Source organism: Tyto alba, unplaced genomic scaffold (genome assembly GCF_018691265.1).
Source record: "Tyto alba isolate M040663 unplaced genomic scaffold, T.alba_DEE_v4.0 Super-Scaffold_10, whole genome shotgun sequence".
Taxonomy (NCBI): domain Eukaryota; kingdom Metazoa; phylum Chordata; class Aves; order Strigiformes; family Tytonidae; genus Tyto; species Tyto alba.
The window spans coordinates 1,956,170-1,975,014 of NW_024881262.1; the positions used below are offsets into that span (position 1 = coordinate 1,956,170).

General features: G+C 49.7%; 1 protein-coding gene across 3 annotated transcripts in view; it reads left to right on the forward strand.

The window, feature by feature from the left end:
- The window catches only part of KCNAB1 (potassium voltage-gated channel subfamily A regulatory beta subunit 1), a 70,367-nt gene that overhangs the window by 50,005 nt on the left and 1,517 nt on the right, over positions 1–18,845 (forward strand). For all 3 annotated transcript variants that reach the window (XM_042798766.1, XM_033000069.2, XM_042798775.1), the window contains exons 3-13: positions 923–960; positions 2,432–2,511; positions 3,432–3,476; positions 4,656–4,700; positions 5,137–5,180; positions 8,430–8,516; positions 13,296–13,381; positions 14,215–14,335; positions 15,279–15,373; positions 16,857–16,977; positions 18,110–18,198. In XM_042798766.1, the coding sequence (XP_042654700.1) occupies positions 923–960; positions 2,432–2,511; positions 3,432–3,476; positions 4,656–4,700; positions 5,137–5,180; positions 8,430–8,516; positions 13,296–13,381; positions 14,215–14,335; positions 15,279–15,373; positions 16,857–16,977; positions 18,110–18,198 (851 nt within the window). The remainder of the gene's footprint in view (positions 1–922; positions 961–2,431; positions 2,512–3,431; positions 3,477–4,655; positions 4,701–5,136; positions 5,181–8,429; positions 8,517–13,295; positions 13,382–14,214; positions 14,336–15,278; positions 15,374–16,856; positions 16,978–18,109; positions 18,199–18,845) is intronic.

The following is an 18,845-nucleotide window of genomic DNA, read 5'->3' on the forward strand; positions in this document are numbered from 1 at the left end:
TCTCCTCCGTCTTACCTGGCGTGTCCCCAGCCCGCTGCTGTCTCTTGCTTCCAGGGCCTTAGGACATATGTATTCCCTATATATATATGTATATACACTTTATTATATATGCTACTATATTATATAATATATATAATACACACAACATGTATATGAGGAATAATATTCCTATAATTTAGGAATATCCAATTAAATCCACATGCTGTTTTCACCACAGGATTTTTTTTTTTTTTTTTTTTTGAAGCAGTGGTCATAAAGAAATAATACCCCAAGTTTTTCCCAATAATAGACCAGAGTCTGCAACTAAATCTATACTGCAGCTACTTTTTAAGCCAGCTGGTGAAAGTGCTGCTCAACGGCTGTGCTGGTGTCAGCCATTGGCTTTATGGAAAAGTTCCTGGGGGAAAAGTCACTTTTTAAAGTGACTTTTAAATGCTTCATGTCAGTAGGAAATCTTTTTTTTTTTCATTCTTTCTTTTCTCCCCCCCCTACCCTCCTGATTTTGACTTGCATGATGCTAAATGATGAAGCGCAAAATTAGGAAGAGTTTCATTCCTCAAATGACATGTTTCGGCAGCATCCTAAATTTTTCCCAATTTGTCAAATTGCAGCTTTGGAAAATGAGCTCAGTTCTGCGAAGAGCTTCAGATTTCAATAAAATGGGGTATTTTGGCAGCACGGTATCTTACTGGCACTTCCCTGAGCAGGTTCATGTGCCAGTCCCGGGTCTGCGTGCCCGGCCACACTCTCCCCCCCGGAGAGGGGGCTCCAGCACCTGCCCCCATCCTGCCCATTAACCCCATTTTAAACCAATTTAATCCCAAGGAGACTGAATTTTGGTAGGGCAATTTTTTTTTTTTTTTTTTTTTTTTTTTGGTCATCAAAACCCTCTCATAGTAACAGATTACTTTGTTCCTTCTAGGGACATGGGTCACTTTTGGAGGCCAAATCTCAGACGAGGTAAGTAATACTTGATGTAAGTACACTTGATGTAAGTATAATGCATGAATTAAAAATCAGGATGAGATATTTTTAAATGAAACCATGGCTACCAAAACCAGAGGAGCTTGTTTCTGTACGAGGAAATGGCAGAGTTACTATGCACAGCAATACAAAGCTTGTGCTTCTGCTACAAAAAACCTTAATGAATCTGACATTTCCAGAGATCAACTTTAATAAAAACCCCATGTATCCCTTAAAGCGATCTTCTTTTCCATCCTGTTTGGAGCGATATTTCCTCCTTTACCATTGGCAGTGGCACCGCTCATGGAGCAGAAATTAGAAACTATTTTTGCATCATGTATGTAATCAGCAACAGTCATAAATACAGACAGGGGCTCGGCTTACAAGGAGCTGCCTGATGATTTATTTTTTACATAATAAGATGAAACAAATAAAAATGAGCCTGGCTTTCCTACACACTCTTGCCCGTACCAGATGGCTCTTAATCTCAGTTAATAATCCTTCCTAGTGCTGGGCAGCACGTGGGTTTCCCTCCGTCTCAGGTACGCTGCAGATGCCAGTCATCAAAGGGAGAGCAACCTCCCAGCTGCCTGCCCTCTCCTCTGTGACAGAAACCCCAAAATAACTTTGGCAGAAGGAAAACAGCCCAGGAGTCTGAACTCAAAGGGCTATTTTTTTTAATTTTTTTTTTTTTCCTTGTTAATTCACTTTGGTGGTATTTCTTCCACTGATGGTGGATCCCTGAGTTAATTCCTGTTTCTTGACGTCTCAGGCTGAAGTGAGATGGCTTGTTTTGATTACAAAGTCCCTCCCTGGCTCTCCTGCCCTCCTTGTTTAGAATAAGTCAATCCAAAGTGTTCACGCATGGAGAAAAAGGACTGAAGTGCAGCCCTGTCCTTGAGGGATGCCCACCCTTAGGCCGTTGGCCGTGCATGGGTGCCCTGGCCGAGCACCCACCCCCGGGGTGCAGAATCCCCCCAGGGAGCGGCGGGGCTCTGATGGGCATCACATGAAATGACCTTCAGCTGTTTAAATACCCCATGAAATCATCTGGAGAACTGCAGGACAGTTGGGTAGCCAAAAAAAAAATGAAATTAAATTCTTGTCGTGGAAAATACCCTTTCTGTGTTGGACTCTGCGGATTTGCAGGGTATCTTCTACAACCCTATTAAATTCTTGGCCACTTTCCTATTAGAAGGTTTCTGTGAGAAGAGATTAATTCCTCCCGGGATGAACCAAAGGGAAGTTGATGTAAATCTGTGTTTTGGTGCTTCTTGGGCCAGCTCACGAACCCCTGGGTGCCCTGCCAAAGCGTCTCACCCCCAGGGCAGGGGATGCTAACACCCCTCCCAGCCCTCCTGAAGCCCCTTTGCTGCACCTTCAGGGGTTTGTCCCCGGGTGAGACGAGCCGCTGGCCGCTCGGGACGCGGTCTGCCACCCCTCACCTCTCCGTCTCTGCTTCCCCGAGGTGGCCGAGCAGCTGATGACCATCGCCTACGAGAGCGGCGTCAACCTCTTCGACACGGCCGAGGTGTACGCGGCCGGCAAGTGAGTGCCCTGGGGTCCCCCCGCCCGGCTCTGCTCTTCCCTGGGTCACGGTCACCCCGGGGGTGGGTAGGGCTTGGGAAACCCCCTCCTCCCCAAGGGGGAACAGAAAATCCTTTGTATTTGGAAGCACTCAAAAAAAAAAAAAAAAAAACAAAACCCCCAAACAAAACAAAACAAAAAAACAAAAACAAACCAAACCAAAACAACAAAAAACCAAACAACAAATAATAAAAAAAAAAACAGACAAAACAAACAAACAAAAAAAACAAAACAAAAATAAAACAACCCCAAAAACCAAACCAAAAAAAAAAAAAAACCAAAATAAAACATCAAAAGCTTGTTGTACCCAGCTGAAGACTGAAATCTATCACTGTGCTGTTGGCACAGGGAGAAAAATATCCTGAATAAATGAAGTCAGCGCGCATCTTAATGGTGATGAGTGGCCGGGGGCAGCGACAGCTCCCGGCACGGGGAACCGCTCTGGAGAGCTGATGCTCTCAGTGTCACTGCGGAATGGGGTGGGGGAGCAAAAAAATATCCATCCCGAATATATTTGAGTTTGGCTGGTTTGTATGGCTCTGTATTTGGTGTAAATGTTGGACCGGGCCATCGCGTCCCCGGTGCGGGGACAAAGCGGCTCTGCCTGCGCGGAGCGGGTTCAAGCAGACGCAAAGCAGGAGGGTGGAGGTCTGTCCCCACGGGAATGGGGACACACACACACACACACAAGGTGCTTTGTGCCACTGGAGGGGACCGTCCCCTGTGACGGGGCTGTGTGCCCACCCCGTCCCAGCTCGTGCTGGGTCACGGTCACCCGGGGAGGGGAGGGCAGAGCTGCGGGGGCCGGGAGCTGGCGTGGATGGAGCTGAGGTCCAGCAGCCCCGTGTCTCCCCTCACACGGGGCCCTTTCTCTCCCGCAGGGCCGAGGTGATCCTGGGGAACATCCTGAAGAAGAAGGGCTGGAGGTACCGTACCGCTGGCCGGCGTTCCCCACCACCCGCAAACCTCGCGGGGGGAACCCCCCGGGGCGCAGGAGAATCCGCCGGGTTTTTACAAAACGAGGCGTGTTGGGGGGTGCTGGCCCAAGGCTGGGGGCTGCCGGTTCAGGGCGGTGCTGCTCCTTTCAAGCACCAAACAAAAACGCTCTCGTGATTTTTTGGGGTGGGTTTGGGGGGGGGAGCTCAGACGGTGGCTTCACGAGTCTGCGGCGCCACCTCGACCACGGCACAAAACCGCCAGCCCCGTGCGCAGCACAATTAACACAACGGGGTGTCGAGATGGGTGATTTGGGTGCCAGCATCCTTATCTGTGTACGTAAGGCTGTGTATTAAAAATGCAAAGCCGTGATGGGCCTTCATTTCGGGTAGCCTGGTAGGAGACGATACCTAATTTAAATGATGCACATTAGCATATGTTGTGTAGTTTTAAGAGCATTTCCATAATCTTTAAAGGCTTCCCATGTGTGCCATATTCAGCCTTCAGCTGAAGAATGGGTTCTAGCAGCGCTGTCTCCAAAATCAGTATCCCCTGTGTTAGGGGAATGATTATCCAGTAAGAAACATTCCAGATACTGTGGAAGGAAAAAAGTTAAGTCTAGCAAAAGCTGCAGAAATTGCGCGTTGTACGCATGCAGTTATGTAGCAAGGTAGTTTGCAAATGTTAAATCTTTGATTTAATATCACATGGGAATTTACAGATTAATTGAGTGAATGTATCACCCTTGGAGTTTTAATATCTCTGGGAGTGCTGCATGATAATGAGCAGCCCTGGACTTGGATACCTGGAGAGAACAGCGCTGTAGCCCTTGGTTAAGCACTCTGGAGATTTCTTACTCCATAATTTAAAATGTGTCTGTCTTTTTTTTTTTTTTTTTTTGTCACTTCACTTGAATTACCTTTGGTTTCTGGACCCCAGCCTACGGTCGCTCCCTCCAGCAGCGGCCCTGAGCGTGGGAGGAGACGTGGCCTGTTATAAAAAGGATTATAGTGCTGCTCAAACGCCTGCGCCGAGCCCGGGGCTGTGAAACCAGGCAGGGCCACTGCTTCCCGATGGGCAGCATCCTGCTTGCTCACTTAGATCATGATTATTTTTTATAATATTTTTAACTATTTTTAACAATAGTAATTTTTCTGTTCTGTTTGCAGGAGGTCCAGCCTGGTCATAACCACAAAACTCTACTGGGGTGGAAAGTAAGTCTCACACTTACTGGTAACGGTGTTTGCTGCTGCGTGCTTTTCCCTTTTACAGCTGTACAACCAGGTGGAGATTTATGGCACCTCGGAGGGGTGGTGTGCTGCTGTTATTTCCTTTCTTCTCATTTTGCCAAGTCTTTGAAGGGGTCGGAGCTTGGCAGGGAGCATCAGACAGGAGCTTTACAGTCAGGCAAGACCCATAGCAGGGCTGTTACCGTGTTAAATTGTTACAAACCACGTTAAAACCCGTGGCATTACTCATCCCAGACGATGTTGCCTTTGAGATTGGGAACACAAACGAGGTTCAGGGTCTCTCTGTTGCGCAAGCTGTAGCTTGGCTTTTGGGATGTTTAAACCAGCACCCCGAATGAGCTGTCGCCGGCTGTTAGCACCTCAGATCTCTGACAGCCGTGTACCTGTTTTCGCTTTGCAGAGCTGAGACGGAAAGAGGCCTCTCGAGAAAACACATCATCGAAGGTACGTGTTGCACGGGGTGGGGGTCTGGTCGTGCCCGAGTCCCTTGGCGTGGGCACGGTGGGATGCAACCACCCAGGGGTTGCTCTCCCAGGAGCCAGGGCTGCTTCACCCCGGCGCTCGCCGCTCCCTTGGGCCAGTTCCCAAGCTTGCCTGTGAAGGGTCCACAAGGCATCAAAGGAATTTTATTTTTTTTTTTCCGACTCTTCTCCAAAAAAAAAAAAAAAAAAAAAAAGCCTTCTCTGCTGGACCTCCACGCAGCCATAACCTTTTGGGTTTTTATTTCTTTGGGCTGTAATAAGCAAGGGTGTTGCCCTAGGCCGGCTGCGTGATTGCAGATTTGCAGATTTATCTGCAAATTTGCAGATTTATCCCTTACCTGCAGCCATCGGGGTCCTCACTGAGCCCCGGTGATGGGAGGCAGGAAGGCTCCGTGGGTCTGGAGCTGCTCTGCTGACCCCTCTTTCCACCCCCCTTCCTTTCCTGGGCACCGCAGCCGCGTGGGCTCCCCCGGAGCAGGGAGGGATGAGGATGCGGGGCATGATGTCAGCTGGCAGAAATAGCCTCTGGAGGGGTGCCAGGTCCCATCCCGCTGGCTGTGGTTTGCTCTCGGCGCTGTTTCTTCTCTGGTGCTCGATATTTTTTGGGGGGGTTGTTGTTGTTCGTTGTGGTCGTACATCCCTTCACCCAGCTCCTTGCAGCCTGTCCCACACCCCACGGAGCGATGCCGGGCGTTGCCTTACTCACCCTCTGGGATTTATTCACCTCGGTCTCCGCTGGGTTCAAGGCGTGCTCCTCAGCTTCCTTCCAACTGCTTTTTTGTTGTTGTTGTTCTCTCGGATATATTATTGTTGGAGAGGGAGTGAGAGCACATACATTTTTCTATACAGATAAGCACGTTTCACCTGACCCCGCTCTTTCCAGAGCGCTGCTGGGTCTCAGGTCGGGCGCCCAGGCGCAGTGACCGTGGGCATAATTATAACTTGCACGGGATTTTACATGCAGGATACAAATAGGGCAGTGCCCATAAAGACATATTTCTGTCCTATTACGGATTAGCTGTTTCAGCTAGGGTCTTATCCCAGTGAGAGGCGCCAGCCTGGGCTGGAGCAGACCCCTAAGCCCCCGCCCCACCCCGTACAGATCACGAGGTGGGTCCCAAACCTAGAAAAGCAACCGGCAGCGTGGGGGCCTGGGTCTGTCTTTTACATAAATCCCGAGTAAAAAAAATAGCATGGGTTTGGAGAAAAGCTGTATAAAGCAGTAGAAGAGGGTTCCCTGGGATGTCAGGCTCCTCGGGGGCCGGGGGGCTTTGGGGCTGAAGGGGGGAACATCAGATCTCTGCGGAGGGGTTCGCACCGCCCGCGGAGTAAACCACAGCGGCCGCAGCAGTGAGAAGTGGTTCTCGTTATTGCACGGCATGCGCTGGGGTAATTAGCCTCCTTTTTGATTTATGAGATAAGCCTTAATTGTTTACAGTGGCGGTTGGTTAAGCTAATGTTTGCTGCCAAGATAAATTAGGAAAGAAAAATTCGGGCTCATCTACATTATGGGTTTGATGGTGCTGGGGAGGGGGGGACACACACACACCAGCTTGTTCACACCTCAGAGTAGGTGGGAGGTAAGGGCTTTGGTCTTTGCTCATCAGAAGGTCGCATTCCTCTGCAGAAAATCAGGTTTGCCCACCCAAAATGGCAGTTTTTAACTTGCCTTTGGTCGTTTGTATGTTTTTTTTTTCTCTGGAATCTGCAATGGCCCACTTGTCCCAGCTCTCAACCACCAGGATTTGTTCAGGAGACATTAAACTGTAGATTATATGGAAAATATATATATATAGTAATAATATTATCCACCCCTTGCCTGGGGGGTCACTGCCACCCACCTCACACCCTGGCTAATACAGCAGGGACATCCCAGCACAGCCGGTTCTGCCTCACAGTAACCAGCTTGTACGTCTGGGATTGTCCTGGAAAATTTTAATTATTTAGAATTTGCAGAATTCCGCTACGTTAGGATATGACTTCAATATTAAGGTAATACTGGAGAAAAATTTTCAGTAATATTTTATCGAACTTTCATTTGAGTGACCCCCCCCCCCATAAGAGGGTGTCCTGGTCGCTGGCAGCACCAGACCCAGAGATGCTCGGGGAAGTTGTGGCCATGTCACGGGTGGCCCAAACCCATCCATTTCCCATTTTTTGTGGAGCTACTTCATGAAATGACAGAAAAATACTGGCAGCAGTTGAAATAACTTCACAGAACACATAGCAAATAATGTTAAGGTCAGTGATAGCTTTTTTCTATAAATACTTCTGGCAAAAATGGCCATTTTTTTCCATCCTAAAATTCAGCGAACGTTTTCAGACTGCTCTATTTTGGCTCATTCTTCATGAACATTCATAAAAACATTTTGTTCCTGGGAAGATTTGTAGAAAATAAGTGTTAGAAGTCCTCTTCCCTCTCTCATGCTCACACACACACACATATATATATATATGTGTGTGTGTGTGTATATATATATGTATATATATATATATATATATGTAGGCTTCGATGCCCTCTCCCATCAGATCCTCCTGGAGAAGCTGTGGAAGCCTGGGCAGTCCTGGACTTGTAGCTGCCAAACCAGTGCCTTGTCTTGCTCTGCAAACCAGTGCCCGGTGCAGAGCACTGGTGGGCACAGCTTGCTTACCCTGCAGAGGGGGCAGAGCTTTCCACGGTGCTCTAGCTGCTCATCGTAACGTATTTAAGCAAGCGCCACCATCCTCCCCTCCGGGTTTGCGTTTCTGGGAGGTGCCCCTGGGCCAGGGCTTCCTTGGGTGGGACAGGACCGAGGCGATGGCACGGGAAGGCTCTGTGATAGAATTTAGATTAAATTAACTCTGAACTGGAGGACGGCGCTGAGGTTGGTCCCTGGCAGCTGCCTCCTGGCAGGCTGGCCACGGACAGAACCAGGGTCTGTTCCAATCCAAATCTCGGTGTAATTCAATAAAGCAAATTCTCATGGAAGGTGGGGATGGGGCTCTGCCTGTGGCCAAACTGGTGTTTTCTTCTTAATACGGCTGCGTAGATACAGGACGTTATGCAGCATCCTTCTCCTATGCTATTTGGTTGTGTATTCGTATAATAAATATATATAAGTATATAAATACAACGAGCTCTATTTGCGTCCCGACGCGGAGCTGTTTTGTACCGCACCGTGCCGCCGTGCTCTGACCACACAGAGTCTTGTCTCCGCTTTGCTGTTTCCAGGGCTAAAGGCTTCTCTCCAGAGGCTGCAGCTGGAGTACGTGGACGTCGTCTTCGCCAACCGGCCAGACAATAATACCCCCATGGAAGGTTAGTGGAAGCTTGAATTAAAGGTTTTAACGTGACTGATGATGGTAGGAAATGAAAAGCAATTTTTTATTAAATATTCAGGTGGCGCAGCTTAAATATGAAATACTTCATCATGATATCCTGGAGCCCTATATATTTATACTTCAATTATGTTAATTTATATCTTTTAGGAGGAAGTTTAAGTTTCCTTTGTGTCCCAGTGGTGGTTTTAACGTTGTTTGTTTTTTTTTTTTTTTTTTTAATTTCCTTTTTTTCCTGATTCCTTCAGAGAAAGTGAACTTGGGTTTGCATTTAAGGCAGGCCTTCTTGGTGTCAAATGAAACCTGTACCTCCCTACCCCTGGTGCGGCCAGCTTGAGAGAGGGGGGTGTCCCGGTTTGTCCAGTGGGGACACAAGGGTGTCCCCATCCTTCTCCAACGTCCCCTGGGCTGCCCGGATAGCACGTGCTTCTCCCAGCAATAAAACCAGGGGTGCAACCCAATGCGTGGTCAGAAATAAGGACCAGCTGGCGAGCTGTGGGGCCGGCTGCCCCCAGTGCATGAGCAGCACAAGCTGAGCCGCCGGTGGGGAATCCAGGGAATTCAAATGAGGAACTTGCAAGATCTGTGACTACCCGTGCGCTTTAATTATGTTTCGTGGTTGCTGATAACCACGGATTGTGTGTTTGGTATTAGCCCCGTTACCCAGGAACCTCCATCAATATGTTTTGGGGTTAGTGCCCTATTTAATGGGCACCAGTTCCCATTCCTTCTCTTTTCCCATCGGAGTTAACACAACCATTCACACTGTGGCAGAAGATTAGCTTCACAGCTAAATAAAGAATAGCAAGAAGAAAGACTTGCAGGCTGCAGAAGCTGTCATAGACGAGTACATGTAAATCAAACAAACCTGGAGCTTGACAGGCCCTTTCGAAGCTCCTGGCTTGGCTTTTGGTGCTCGTGACAACTATTTTCATAACGAACGCGGGGCTGGGCGACCCGGCAGGACCCTCGGGGGGATGCGGTGCCGCTGCACCAGCTGCGGGTCCAGCGACCTGGCCTGGGATTTTAGGACCAGCGTGGATTTCGCTGCACCTGACGAGCTCAGGGAAGGACGGCGTGTTGTATCTTGGAGGGAGGAATGACCTCTCTGCTCAGTCAGGTGTCACCTAACGAGGCAGTGCTGAATATATTTCCCGTGCCCGCGCAGCACGGCTGGTCTCAGGCGTTTGCAGCTTTTAAGATGCTGCAGATACTCCTGGCAGCGCTGGAGCTTGGCGGTGAGGTATGAACCACGGCGCTCGGTGAGATTTTTGAGCAGGGTGAAAAAAGGGACATTTTTTTATTATGAATGGTGTGGCGTTGATTCCTTCTATATGCACTTCATGCTTTTTTTATGGTTCACCTACTAAGCCACTTCTATCCCAGAGCGTCTGTTGAACCATCTGTCGGTTCTGCACTATCTGGCATGCACAAGAAGCGCTGAGCTACCTTCACAAGACACAGTCCCCACTCCGGCTCCTTACGTGCCTGTGCTTTTCCCACGGGCAAATAGCCACTTCTGAGGGAGAGCGATTTGTAGGTAACCTTAAAACGTTCCCCACTTGGGCTACTCCTGCCAAAGGGCGAGGGTCCCGCTCGAGCAAACGGCGTGGGTGAGGCGCGGCCAAATAAATCAAAGGAGAAACTTTGAATGTTCACTTTGTTTTCTTCACCGGCTGCATGCAGGCAGGTGAGGTTCCTCTGCTGTCACTCGGGGCCCTCCGTCTCCCGTGGTGCGCGTGTCAGGGCATCGGCAGGAGAGGGATCAGCTCTTCGAAACGCTCGTCTGGTCCAGCCCAGCCAGAGCAAAATCGCTTCCCGCTCCCCCCAGGCTGCCTTAGGAGGCGTGGGTAATGGAGAGCTAATAAGAGAAGATCAGCATTTCATACACATTTCATCGTTGTAGGTGACTGTGGTCCCCAAAGCGGCAGGCGAAAGCTAAAAATCAGACGCATATTTACCTTTCTTAAAAGTTAAAATTCAAAAAGCTTTTCATCATAAAATATTAGCTTCGAGGAACGTCTGGGGATGAGTCTCAGATGCCCCTCGCGTCGCCCTGCCATGTCCCTCCTCTCCCTGGGGTTGCTCTGGGTTCTGCCACCCTCGCCCCGTCCCCCGGCACGGGGACCACTTCGGGAGACGGGTGATGGGAAGGATCCGTGCTTCTCTCCTGCATTTCTGCGGGTTTCATGGCTCGTTCCTCAGCCTGGAGCGGGGTCAGACCTCCAGGTTGAGGAATGAGGCATCTGACCCCCCACAGCTGTGCTGGCAGATGCTTTTTTTTTTTTTTTTTTTTTTTTTTATCTCGAGCAGCTTTTCCAGCAGAGGAGTGGGGCTACACTGGTGAGACCCCCCCACCTCATTGTCACCGTGCCGGGGGACCAGGCACCCGCTGCACGGCCAGCCCCCAGCCCTGGCAAGCAGGGAGGGACGCGGTTCCTATCAGGCAACTTTAAGCTACTTCAAAATGATTATTATGCTGCTGGAGGCTGTTTTCTGGGTTTTGAAACAGTCATTTACATCTAAAAAAATCCCCCCTTCTTAAGTGATGCCATTTGTGCCATCCAGCTGGCAAACCGAGCGATCCAGGCACCGTGCTCTTCACAAACCATCCCATCGCCATGCCCGTGGGAGCGGTCTCTGATAAACAAGAAGATATACATATATATATATATATATATGTATTTTCTGAGTTGACTTCAGTTTTTCTTGAAAGGAGTAGAGGTGGAAGAAATGAAAACAACCCTGGACTGAAATGTGTAAGAGGCGTGTGATGAAATGCTCATCAAAATGCCTAAATGGTGGTGCGGCAAAAATAGAAAACTAAACCCAGTGAGAAGCTGGAGCTGCCGAGGAGGGAGGGAGGGAGGGAGGGAGGGAGGGAGGGAGGGAGGGAGGGAGGGAGGGAGGGAGGGAGGGAGGGAGGGATTGCTGTACAGCTGCCCGTGGCACACAGTGCGCCGGCGGGTAGCTGCTTGATAACGGGGCAGTTGGCTGGGCTAGTACCTATGCCCTAGAATAAAATGCTTAGAAACAGAGAAAAATGTGGCTTTGGCCAAAGCAAAGAAGGAAAAAAAAAAAAAACCAAACAAGATCTGGCATTTGAACTCTAGCCTTCATCGGGTTAAAAACTCCTCAAGCCAATGTTTCCTTCGAGAGGAAATCTCCCTTTCCAGTGGGAAGGCAGAAGCCCGGCGCAAGAGGCACGGTGTCTCTTGTAGAGCCCTCCGAGGTTATAAATGGAGACTTCATCATCTCTAGCTGCTTGTCGCTGCCTGCAGAAGAAATCTCACAATAGCTTCGAGATTGGCGGTGTAATCTCCCCTCTGCCAAGCTCCTTTTTTTTTTTTTTTTTTTTGTTTTTTTTTTTTTTTTTTTAATTTCCATAAATAGGACGAGAATCCTCATGATATAAAAGCCAGCTCCTCTCGATCGTGAGACAGCGATGCCCAGAGTCATTGTCCAAGTACCGGGGGCCAAGGGATGGAATAGAGACGTGGGGCTTCTCCGTGCAGCCCCGTGTCCGAGCGGGGTTGTTTCCCTGCCGTTCCATGGGTCGGGAATTCGTGGTGTCGGGGTAGAGCGCCGGTTCCTTGCCGCTTTCCCAAGGGAAGAGCGCACCGAGATGGTGCCCGGAGACCTCGAGGCGCCTTGTGTGGCGTGGGGAGTGGTGACTAACTACTGTTTTCTTTTGCCTCTCAGAGCGAGTTTAGCCCATTTTTGCCCGTTCAAATGATGTGCTGTTCGTGGCTGGTGTAGTGCCAGTGCCCTGGCAGCCAGTGCTCGGCTGTGAAGGGCGGGGAGTGCCAAATTTCAGTAAGAAATACGAATTTATTACTGCGACCAGGGCACTTATTTATGCTCTCGTGGTTGCTCATGAGGACTGTGTCCCCGGGGCTGCAGATCCTGCCAGTCCCTGGTCCCAGCTCCTCCGCAGCAGCAGTGGGCACTGCCCCCCAAGATGCCACATACCCAGCAGGCTTGCTCCCAGGGATAAATCAGGCTTAAAAGTGAGTTATAAACAGGCTATTTTCTTTATAGTATTAGCGAGGCATCCTGCCAGGCTCTGTGACCTCCTGGGCAACCACTGGGGATAGACAATTTTTTCTCCTTGTCTTGCAAAGTTTATAATGTCTTCCCCCCTCCCCCCCCCCCCCCGCCACAGGCATGCAGGGCTGCTCAGCAGAGGGCTGATGGATGGAAATTAAAGAGCCTGTCCTGACACGTGTAGCCGTGCAGGCTTCCTTCTTCCCAAAGGAAAAGGAGGGCTTTGGGGTGACGGGGCTGAGGAGCTGCGCTGGGTTTTGCAGAGGTGCCGCCTGCGCCTCCCGCGGGCCGGGGGGCCCTCGACAGAGTTGGGGGTTCAACCACCCAGTTTTGCAGCTTCACCCCCAGCATCCTAATATTCCTAGTCAAAAGAAGCAGGACCAGATGTATGCTTTTAGTAAACAAATTTTAAAATAAATTGAATTTTTCTTTTAGTTTATTTTTCAACTGTGCTGCCCTCTTGTGTCAAATTTTTAAAGAAATCTTATCACAAGGCAGTTCTTAAACAACTGCAGGATAAATGTCTTACGTTCGCACTGTCAATGCATTTTCATCCGTGCTCAAGCAAGAGAACACAGCAGAAGTAGCATTTAATGCAAAGCTGCTCAGGCTTGTCAGCAAACCTGGCATTTTTAAGTGGCTTTGGGAGGATTTGGTGCTGAAACATTGGCCTCTGTGCAGTTCTCATACTTCTTTTTTTTCCCTCCTTTAGAAATTGTCCGAGCGATGACACATGTAATAAATCAAGGCATGGCGATGTACTGGGGAACGTCACGCTGGAGCGCAATGGAGATCATGGTAAAGTTGGTTTTTAGGAAAGCGTTGACATTTGCTAATTCTCCTTCTGCTGAAAGCCACGCTGGGACCTGAACCGCAAGCGCGTGTCCGGGCTGGGGATGTGTGTGTTTTACTCCACCCAGCATCTTTCCGCCTACAATAATTTTAAAACCTGTTTCAGAACGAGCCCGATGTTAATTAGGAGAAGGTGGGCTGGTCTGGTGGGCTTGGGGGGTTTGGGTGTCTTGACTCGTTCAATTGGGGTTTTGTGTCATTTTGGTTTTATTTGCCTGACTTCAAGACTTTCGGTAACGCGCTTGTTGGCTGGCTGTGCCCGGGGCCACTGGTCCCCTGTTGAAGGGAAACCCCCCCGTGCCCCGCGGAGCTGCTGCTGCGGTGGGAACAGTCCCCACGCAGGGGAAAATCCCCCGTGGGTGGCACCGCTCTGCGCGTGTCCCATCCAGAGGTGCAGATAGGACATACCCCTGCTCGCCTGCGGGGATATGTGCCCGCAGGTACCTGTGTTTACCCCCAAAATACCCTAGACTGGGGGAACCGGCATCCTGACAGCTCATCCTTAATTCGTTGTTGCCCAGAGAGGTGGTAGATGGATCCCTGGAAACGCTCAGGGTCGGGTTGAACTGGGCTCTGAGCGACCTGGTCCGGTTGAAGGTGGGAAGGGGCCGTGTTTCTGCCTCGGGTGTGCGCGGGGACGTGCGTGGCCTTGCTGAGGGACGGCGAAATTTCAGTCTGTCAGCTCCTGTATGCTCAAGGAGTGTTGGCCCGTAGGCTGTGTCCTTGCAAAACGTTTTTACTTCACTAAGTGTTTTTATCTACTGATTTCTTTTCTCCAGGAAGCGTACTCTGTAGCCAGGCAGTTTAACATGATACCGCCCGTGTGCGAACAAGCTGAATATCATCTTTTCCAAAGAGAGAAAGTGGAGGTTCAGCTGCCGGAATTATATCACAAAATCGGTGAGTCTGAGACTGCTGTGCCTTTCGGCTATTTCATTTGCGGAGAGAAACACGGGGCAGGCTGAGCTGGGGCTCTGGATGGGGTCAGCGCTCTCCTTCCCCGGATCGGAAGGGGACAGACAAGTAGATGTTTAATGACCTAAAAAAAAAAAAAAAATGGCTTACCGTGCCTCTGATGGAAATCGGTGTTAATTGCCACAGCTGCTTCTGATTTTTTGAGATCCCGTGGACCGTGGAGGTGCCACCTCTCCCCCGTGTCGAAGATGCTGATGCTTTTTCGGGCATCTCCTGCCTCTCCGGAGCAGCTGAGGACCCAGCTGAGAGGGGCCGGGTGGGAGCCGGTGCCCCTGCCAAGCAGGGCCAACGCAGGCAGGATGGTGTAAGGCAGGGATGATGGTCAGGATTGCAGGTACTTTGCTGCAGCACCAGCCCGGGGTGGGGCTGGAGGCTCTTGCAAGGACGTTTTGGATGAATAAAGCTGGTCCTAAGAGCATCAGCAGCATCTTCCTTGAAGACATCGACTGAACGTCACCACCAGCAGCAATAGAAACAAGCAGTGGTTCCTTTTCCTTTTCCTTTTCCTTTTCCTTTTCCTTTTCCTTTTCCTTTTCCTTTTCCTTTTCCTTTTCCTTTTCCTTTTCCTTTTCCTTTTCCTTTTCCTTTTCCTTTTCCTTTTCCTTTTCCTTTTCCTTTTCCTTTTCCTTTTCCTTTTCCTTTTCCTTTTCCTTTTCCTTTTCCTTTCTTTTCCTTTTCCTTTTCCTTTTCCTGTTCCTTTTCCTTTTCCTTTCCTCTCCTTTCCTCTCCTTTCCTTTCCTCTCCTTTTTCCTCTCCTCTCCTTTTTCCTCTCCTCTTCTCTCCTTTTCTTTTCACGGAAAGTCCTGGTTTTGATACAACTCTGTTTTCTCCCAGCCCCCTAAAACCTCCTTCTCCGTTTTCTCTGCAGGGGTCGGAGCGATGACATGGTCTCCACTAGCCTGTGGGATCATCTCAGGGAAATATGGCAACGGCGTCCCTGAAAGCTCAAGGGCTGCACTGAAGGTATTTTTGTTGTTGTCGTTGTTGCATGATTGAGAAGAGTTGATGTGCTGCTTTTGTGAGGGCAGGAAAATAGCAAAGGGAAAACGGGTCCCTCGTGAGAAGGCTGGCCTGTGTGCTGCTGTATTGACAGACCAGCTTGGTTTCTCTGGCAACCGTGCTCCAAATCTGGGTTCTGAAGCCGCCCGGGGTTCCCCACCGCAGCGAGCCGATGGCTCTGGGGGGGGGCTGGGGGGGTCACACGAGGATGCTGCCACCAGCTTTTACGTTGACCACGCACCAACATCGAGAAGGCACGAGCCCAGGGCTTCCGTCGTGCTCGATGCTCCCAGCTGATGTTAATCGAGGCAGCTCTTTTCAAACCCCCTTAACCACGTGGAGTGGGTAAAATAGATTTGGATGTTATTTTTCTGGACACCCCTGGGCAGTTGGGGTGGGAGCTCAGCCCCACAGCATCCCTCCGGGGAGCCCCACGGACAGGGGCAGACCCCCAGCACCCCATGAAATCTGGGGGTTCTCGGTGGTCCTGCCCTTTGCTGGGCAGGGCAGCAGCGATTTTTAACATGTTTTAGTGTTTCAGTGACACCACAGCATTTGGTTTCTCCCACGTTTATCCCGATTTTCTTCTTACTGGGGTGTTATGGGGTCTCCTCTCATATCACACCTACGGCGGGCATATTATTTAAGGGTTTAAAAAAACAGCAGAGCACTAAAATGTCACGGATTTGGGAAAAACCCCAACCAAAATGGTGTTTGAGCCTCTGTAACAGCTGATGGGCGAAAGCCAACGCTGCCTGACAAATGCCAGCAGACTGACGTATGTTCCTGTGCTGGTTTTTGCTCAGACTGGTGCTTTTTAAAGGAAAGATGCAGTCTACAGTGACTTCCTTACAAAGGGCAGCATTTTCAAATATGGTATTTCATTGCATGTGTGATTTTTTTTTTTTTCCCCTGATGATAAAATATATTATTAATATTTGGTAAAAGCTAGTGAAGCAGGTAGCACTGTAGAGAGGGATCCCAATTTAATTGATGAGAGTGAAGCAGAATCGAGTTTCAAATCTGGAACTGGGAGAACTGAAATCTCAGTTTCATTTCATTCATTTTCTAACCTCAAACGGCAATAGTAGATCTTGAGCAAGATTAGATGTTCTCTCACAATTTTTTGGGGGAGTCTGTGTCAAAATTTTCTCAAGTTGACTAATGCTTCACTATTTTTTTTTTTTTTTTTTCCCCTCTGTGCTGGGATCCAGTGGTTCAGAAATAAAAATGAGGAGGTTTCAGGATCTGGGCTGAGTCCATCAGTTGTATAAAGCCAGGGAGATACAGACGTAGGGTTTCACAGCAGACATCCTGAGCAAAGCAGTGTGTTATTCGGCCCCCGTTACCTCCCGGGGTTGGACATGCCTGTTTCAGAGTTGTTCATCGTTGCCTTAATCTTTCCATTTTGGAAGAGGAAAGCTAACGGCGGGTAATTCATCCCCAGTGCTACCAGTGGCTGAAGGAGAAAATCGTGAGCGAGGAGGGCAGGAAGCAGCAGGTGAAGCTGAAGGACCTGTCGCCCATCGCCGAGCGCCTGGGGTGCACGCTGCCGCAGCTCGCCGTCGGTAGGTGACGGGACCGGGGGGGGGGGGGGGGACGGTGGCGCCGCCGCTGCCCCCCCGGGCAGCACCCGGCCGGCATCCTCACGGCACAGACAGAGTCGGTGCCTGCCGGGGGTGTTGGGAGACGGGTGCAGGCAGAGCCTGGCGCCGACCCCCCAAGCTCCGGGTACTCTGTCGGTGCTCCCGTCGCTTGGCAGGGTGTCGGCGAACGGTGACGCCGAAGAAGATGTGCCGGCTTTCAAGTAGGACAAAGGGTGGCTTTGTCTTGGCAGCATCTATGGATCTATTCATTATTTAAAACATTTAAATGATTATTTGCTCTCTGGAGTTGGGGAGCAGAATGCCGGAAACAGGGGGAGGCAAGATGGGCAGTGCAACCCCTTGTTAGGAGGTGGCTAACGCGTGTCGAGGAACACACTTAAAGAACAGAAGAAAACATACTGTAGGATATTTTAAATGTCATGTACTGCTTTAGAGGTAACCCCTGGTCTGTTAGCTTCACACAAAAATAACTTTTTTTTTTTTTTTGAGAATTAAAGTTAAAAATTACTCGGGATTGTTTCTAGCATCACCCTCAGGCTTTGACTGATGAAAGGGCCAGTGTATCTTGGGCCATCCTCAGGAGCCCAACCCTGACCTGCCTGTTTCTCTGAACAGTCCTTCCCTGCGTGGAAGCCATCGGTTGTTTGGTGTGCTGGGCTGACAGACACGAGAGAATATTAGTTTTTAAAAAGAGCTGGGGTTTGGTTTGGTTGGTTGGTTGGTTTGTTTGTTTTTTTAATAATTACCTTTGTGCTGCTGAGAGGCAAGGCTGAAAAATACCACACGTGTCTGTTAGGAAAATGATCCCCGGTTCAAATAGCCAAGAGGTGAATCCTTGAGATTTGTGATATAGGGAAAAACCAAACCCCACAACTGGGACAACTGCTGGGCCAGGGACCAGGACCAGGTGGGATGCTGGAAGATCTGCTATATGGTTTGTTATCTGATCTGTGCATCTTCTTCCTGCTGGAGGAGTGAAGTGAAGGTTGAGACAATTTTTCAAAGAGATAGAAGCCCAGAGAAACATTAGGATTTGGAATAATGCCGTGCCGTGGAGCCTGTGATCCTGACCATCTTGTGGCTTTGTTCACAGCATGGTGCCTGAGAAACGAGGGGGTGAGCTCCGTCCTTCTAGGATCCTCCAACCCCGAGCAGCTGATAGAGAACCTCGGAGCCATACAGGCAAGTGCAGGTGGTGGTGGCACCTCGGCAGAGGTGGGGGGGGGTCATCTCCTGCTCAGCTCCCCGGGGCGGGGGGGGGGGGGGGGAAGCACCAGCACACCTTGACACCAGCGCCCTCCTTCTCCTAATAGAGTTTTAATAGTTCAGATTTTGTTTCGGGCGCCTTCCAGTTCTAATTAGGTACATTAATTAGGCAAACCTACGGTGCGTCACCGTGACTTACCACCGCGCAAGGTCGTCGTAGCCGCAGCCAGCAACAGGAGGGTGGCATCAGCAGGTTTAATATACCTGAAAAAGCCAGCGACCTGATTCCAGGACACGTTGTGATATATTCAGCACGAGGTCTTCCGCAGGGCACGCAGCACTTGCACCCACCTTAATTATTCTCCGTTGCTTTTCACAGCAAGAGCTGCCTCTGATGTTCTTGCCACCAGCTCGCTTTCCACCGCAGCTGAACAATATTGTGCTCATAAAGCTTAGGAGCACTTCTGTGACTCTCTCACACGATGAAGATACTACTGTAGTTTTTCCTTTAAGGCGGAAAGGTATTAGATGAACGCCTAAATATCTGTCACACAAAAAACCCAGAGGAAACGCTATTTGACAAAGTCTAGACCTAAATTTGGAAAAACCTCCACTGGAAGCTT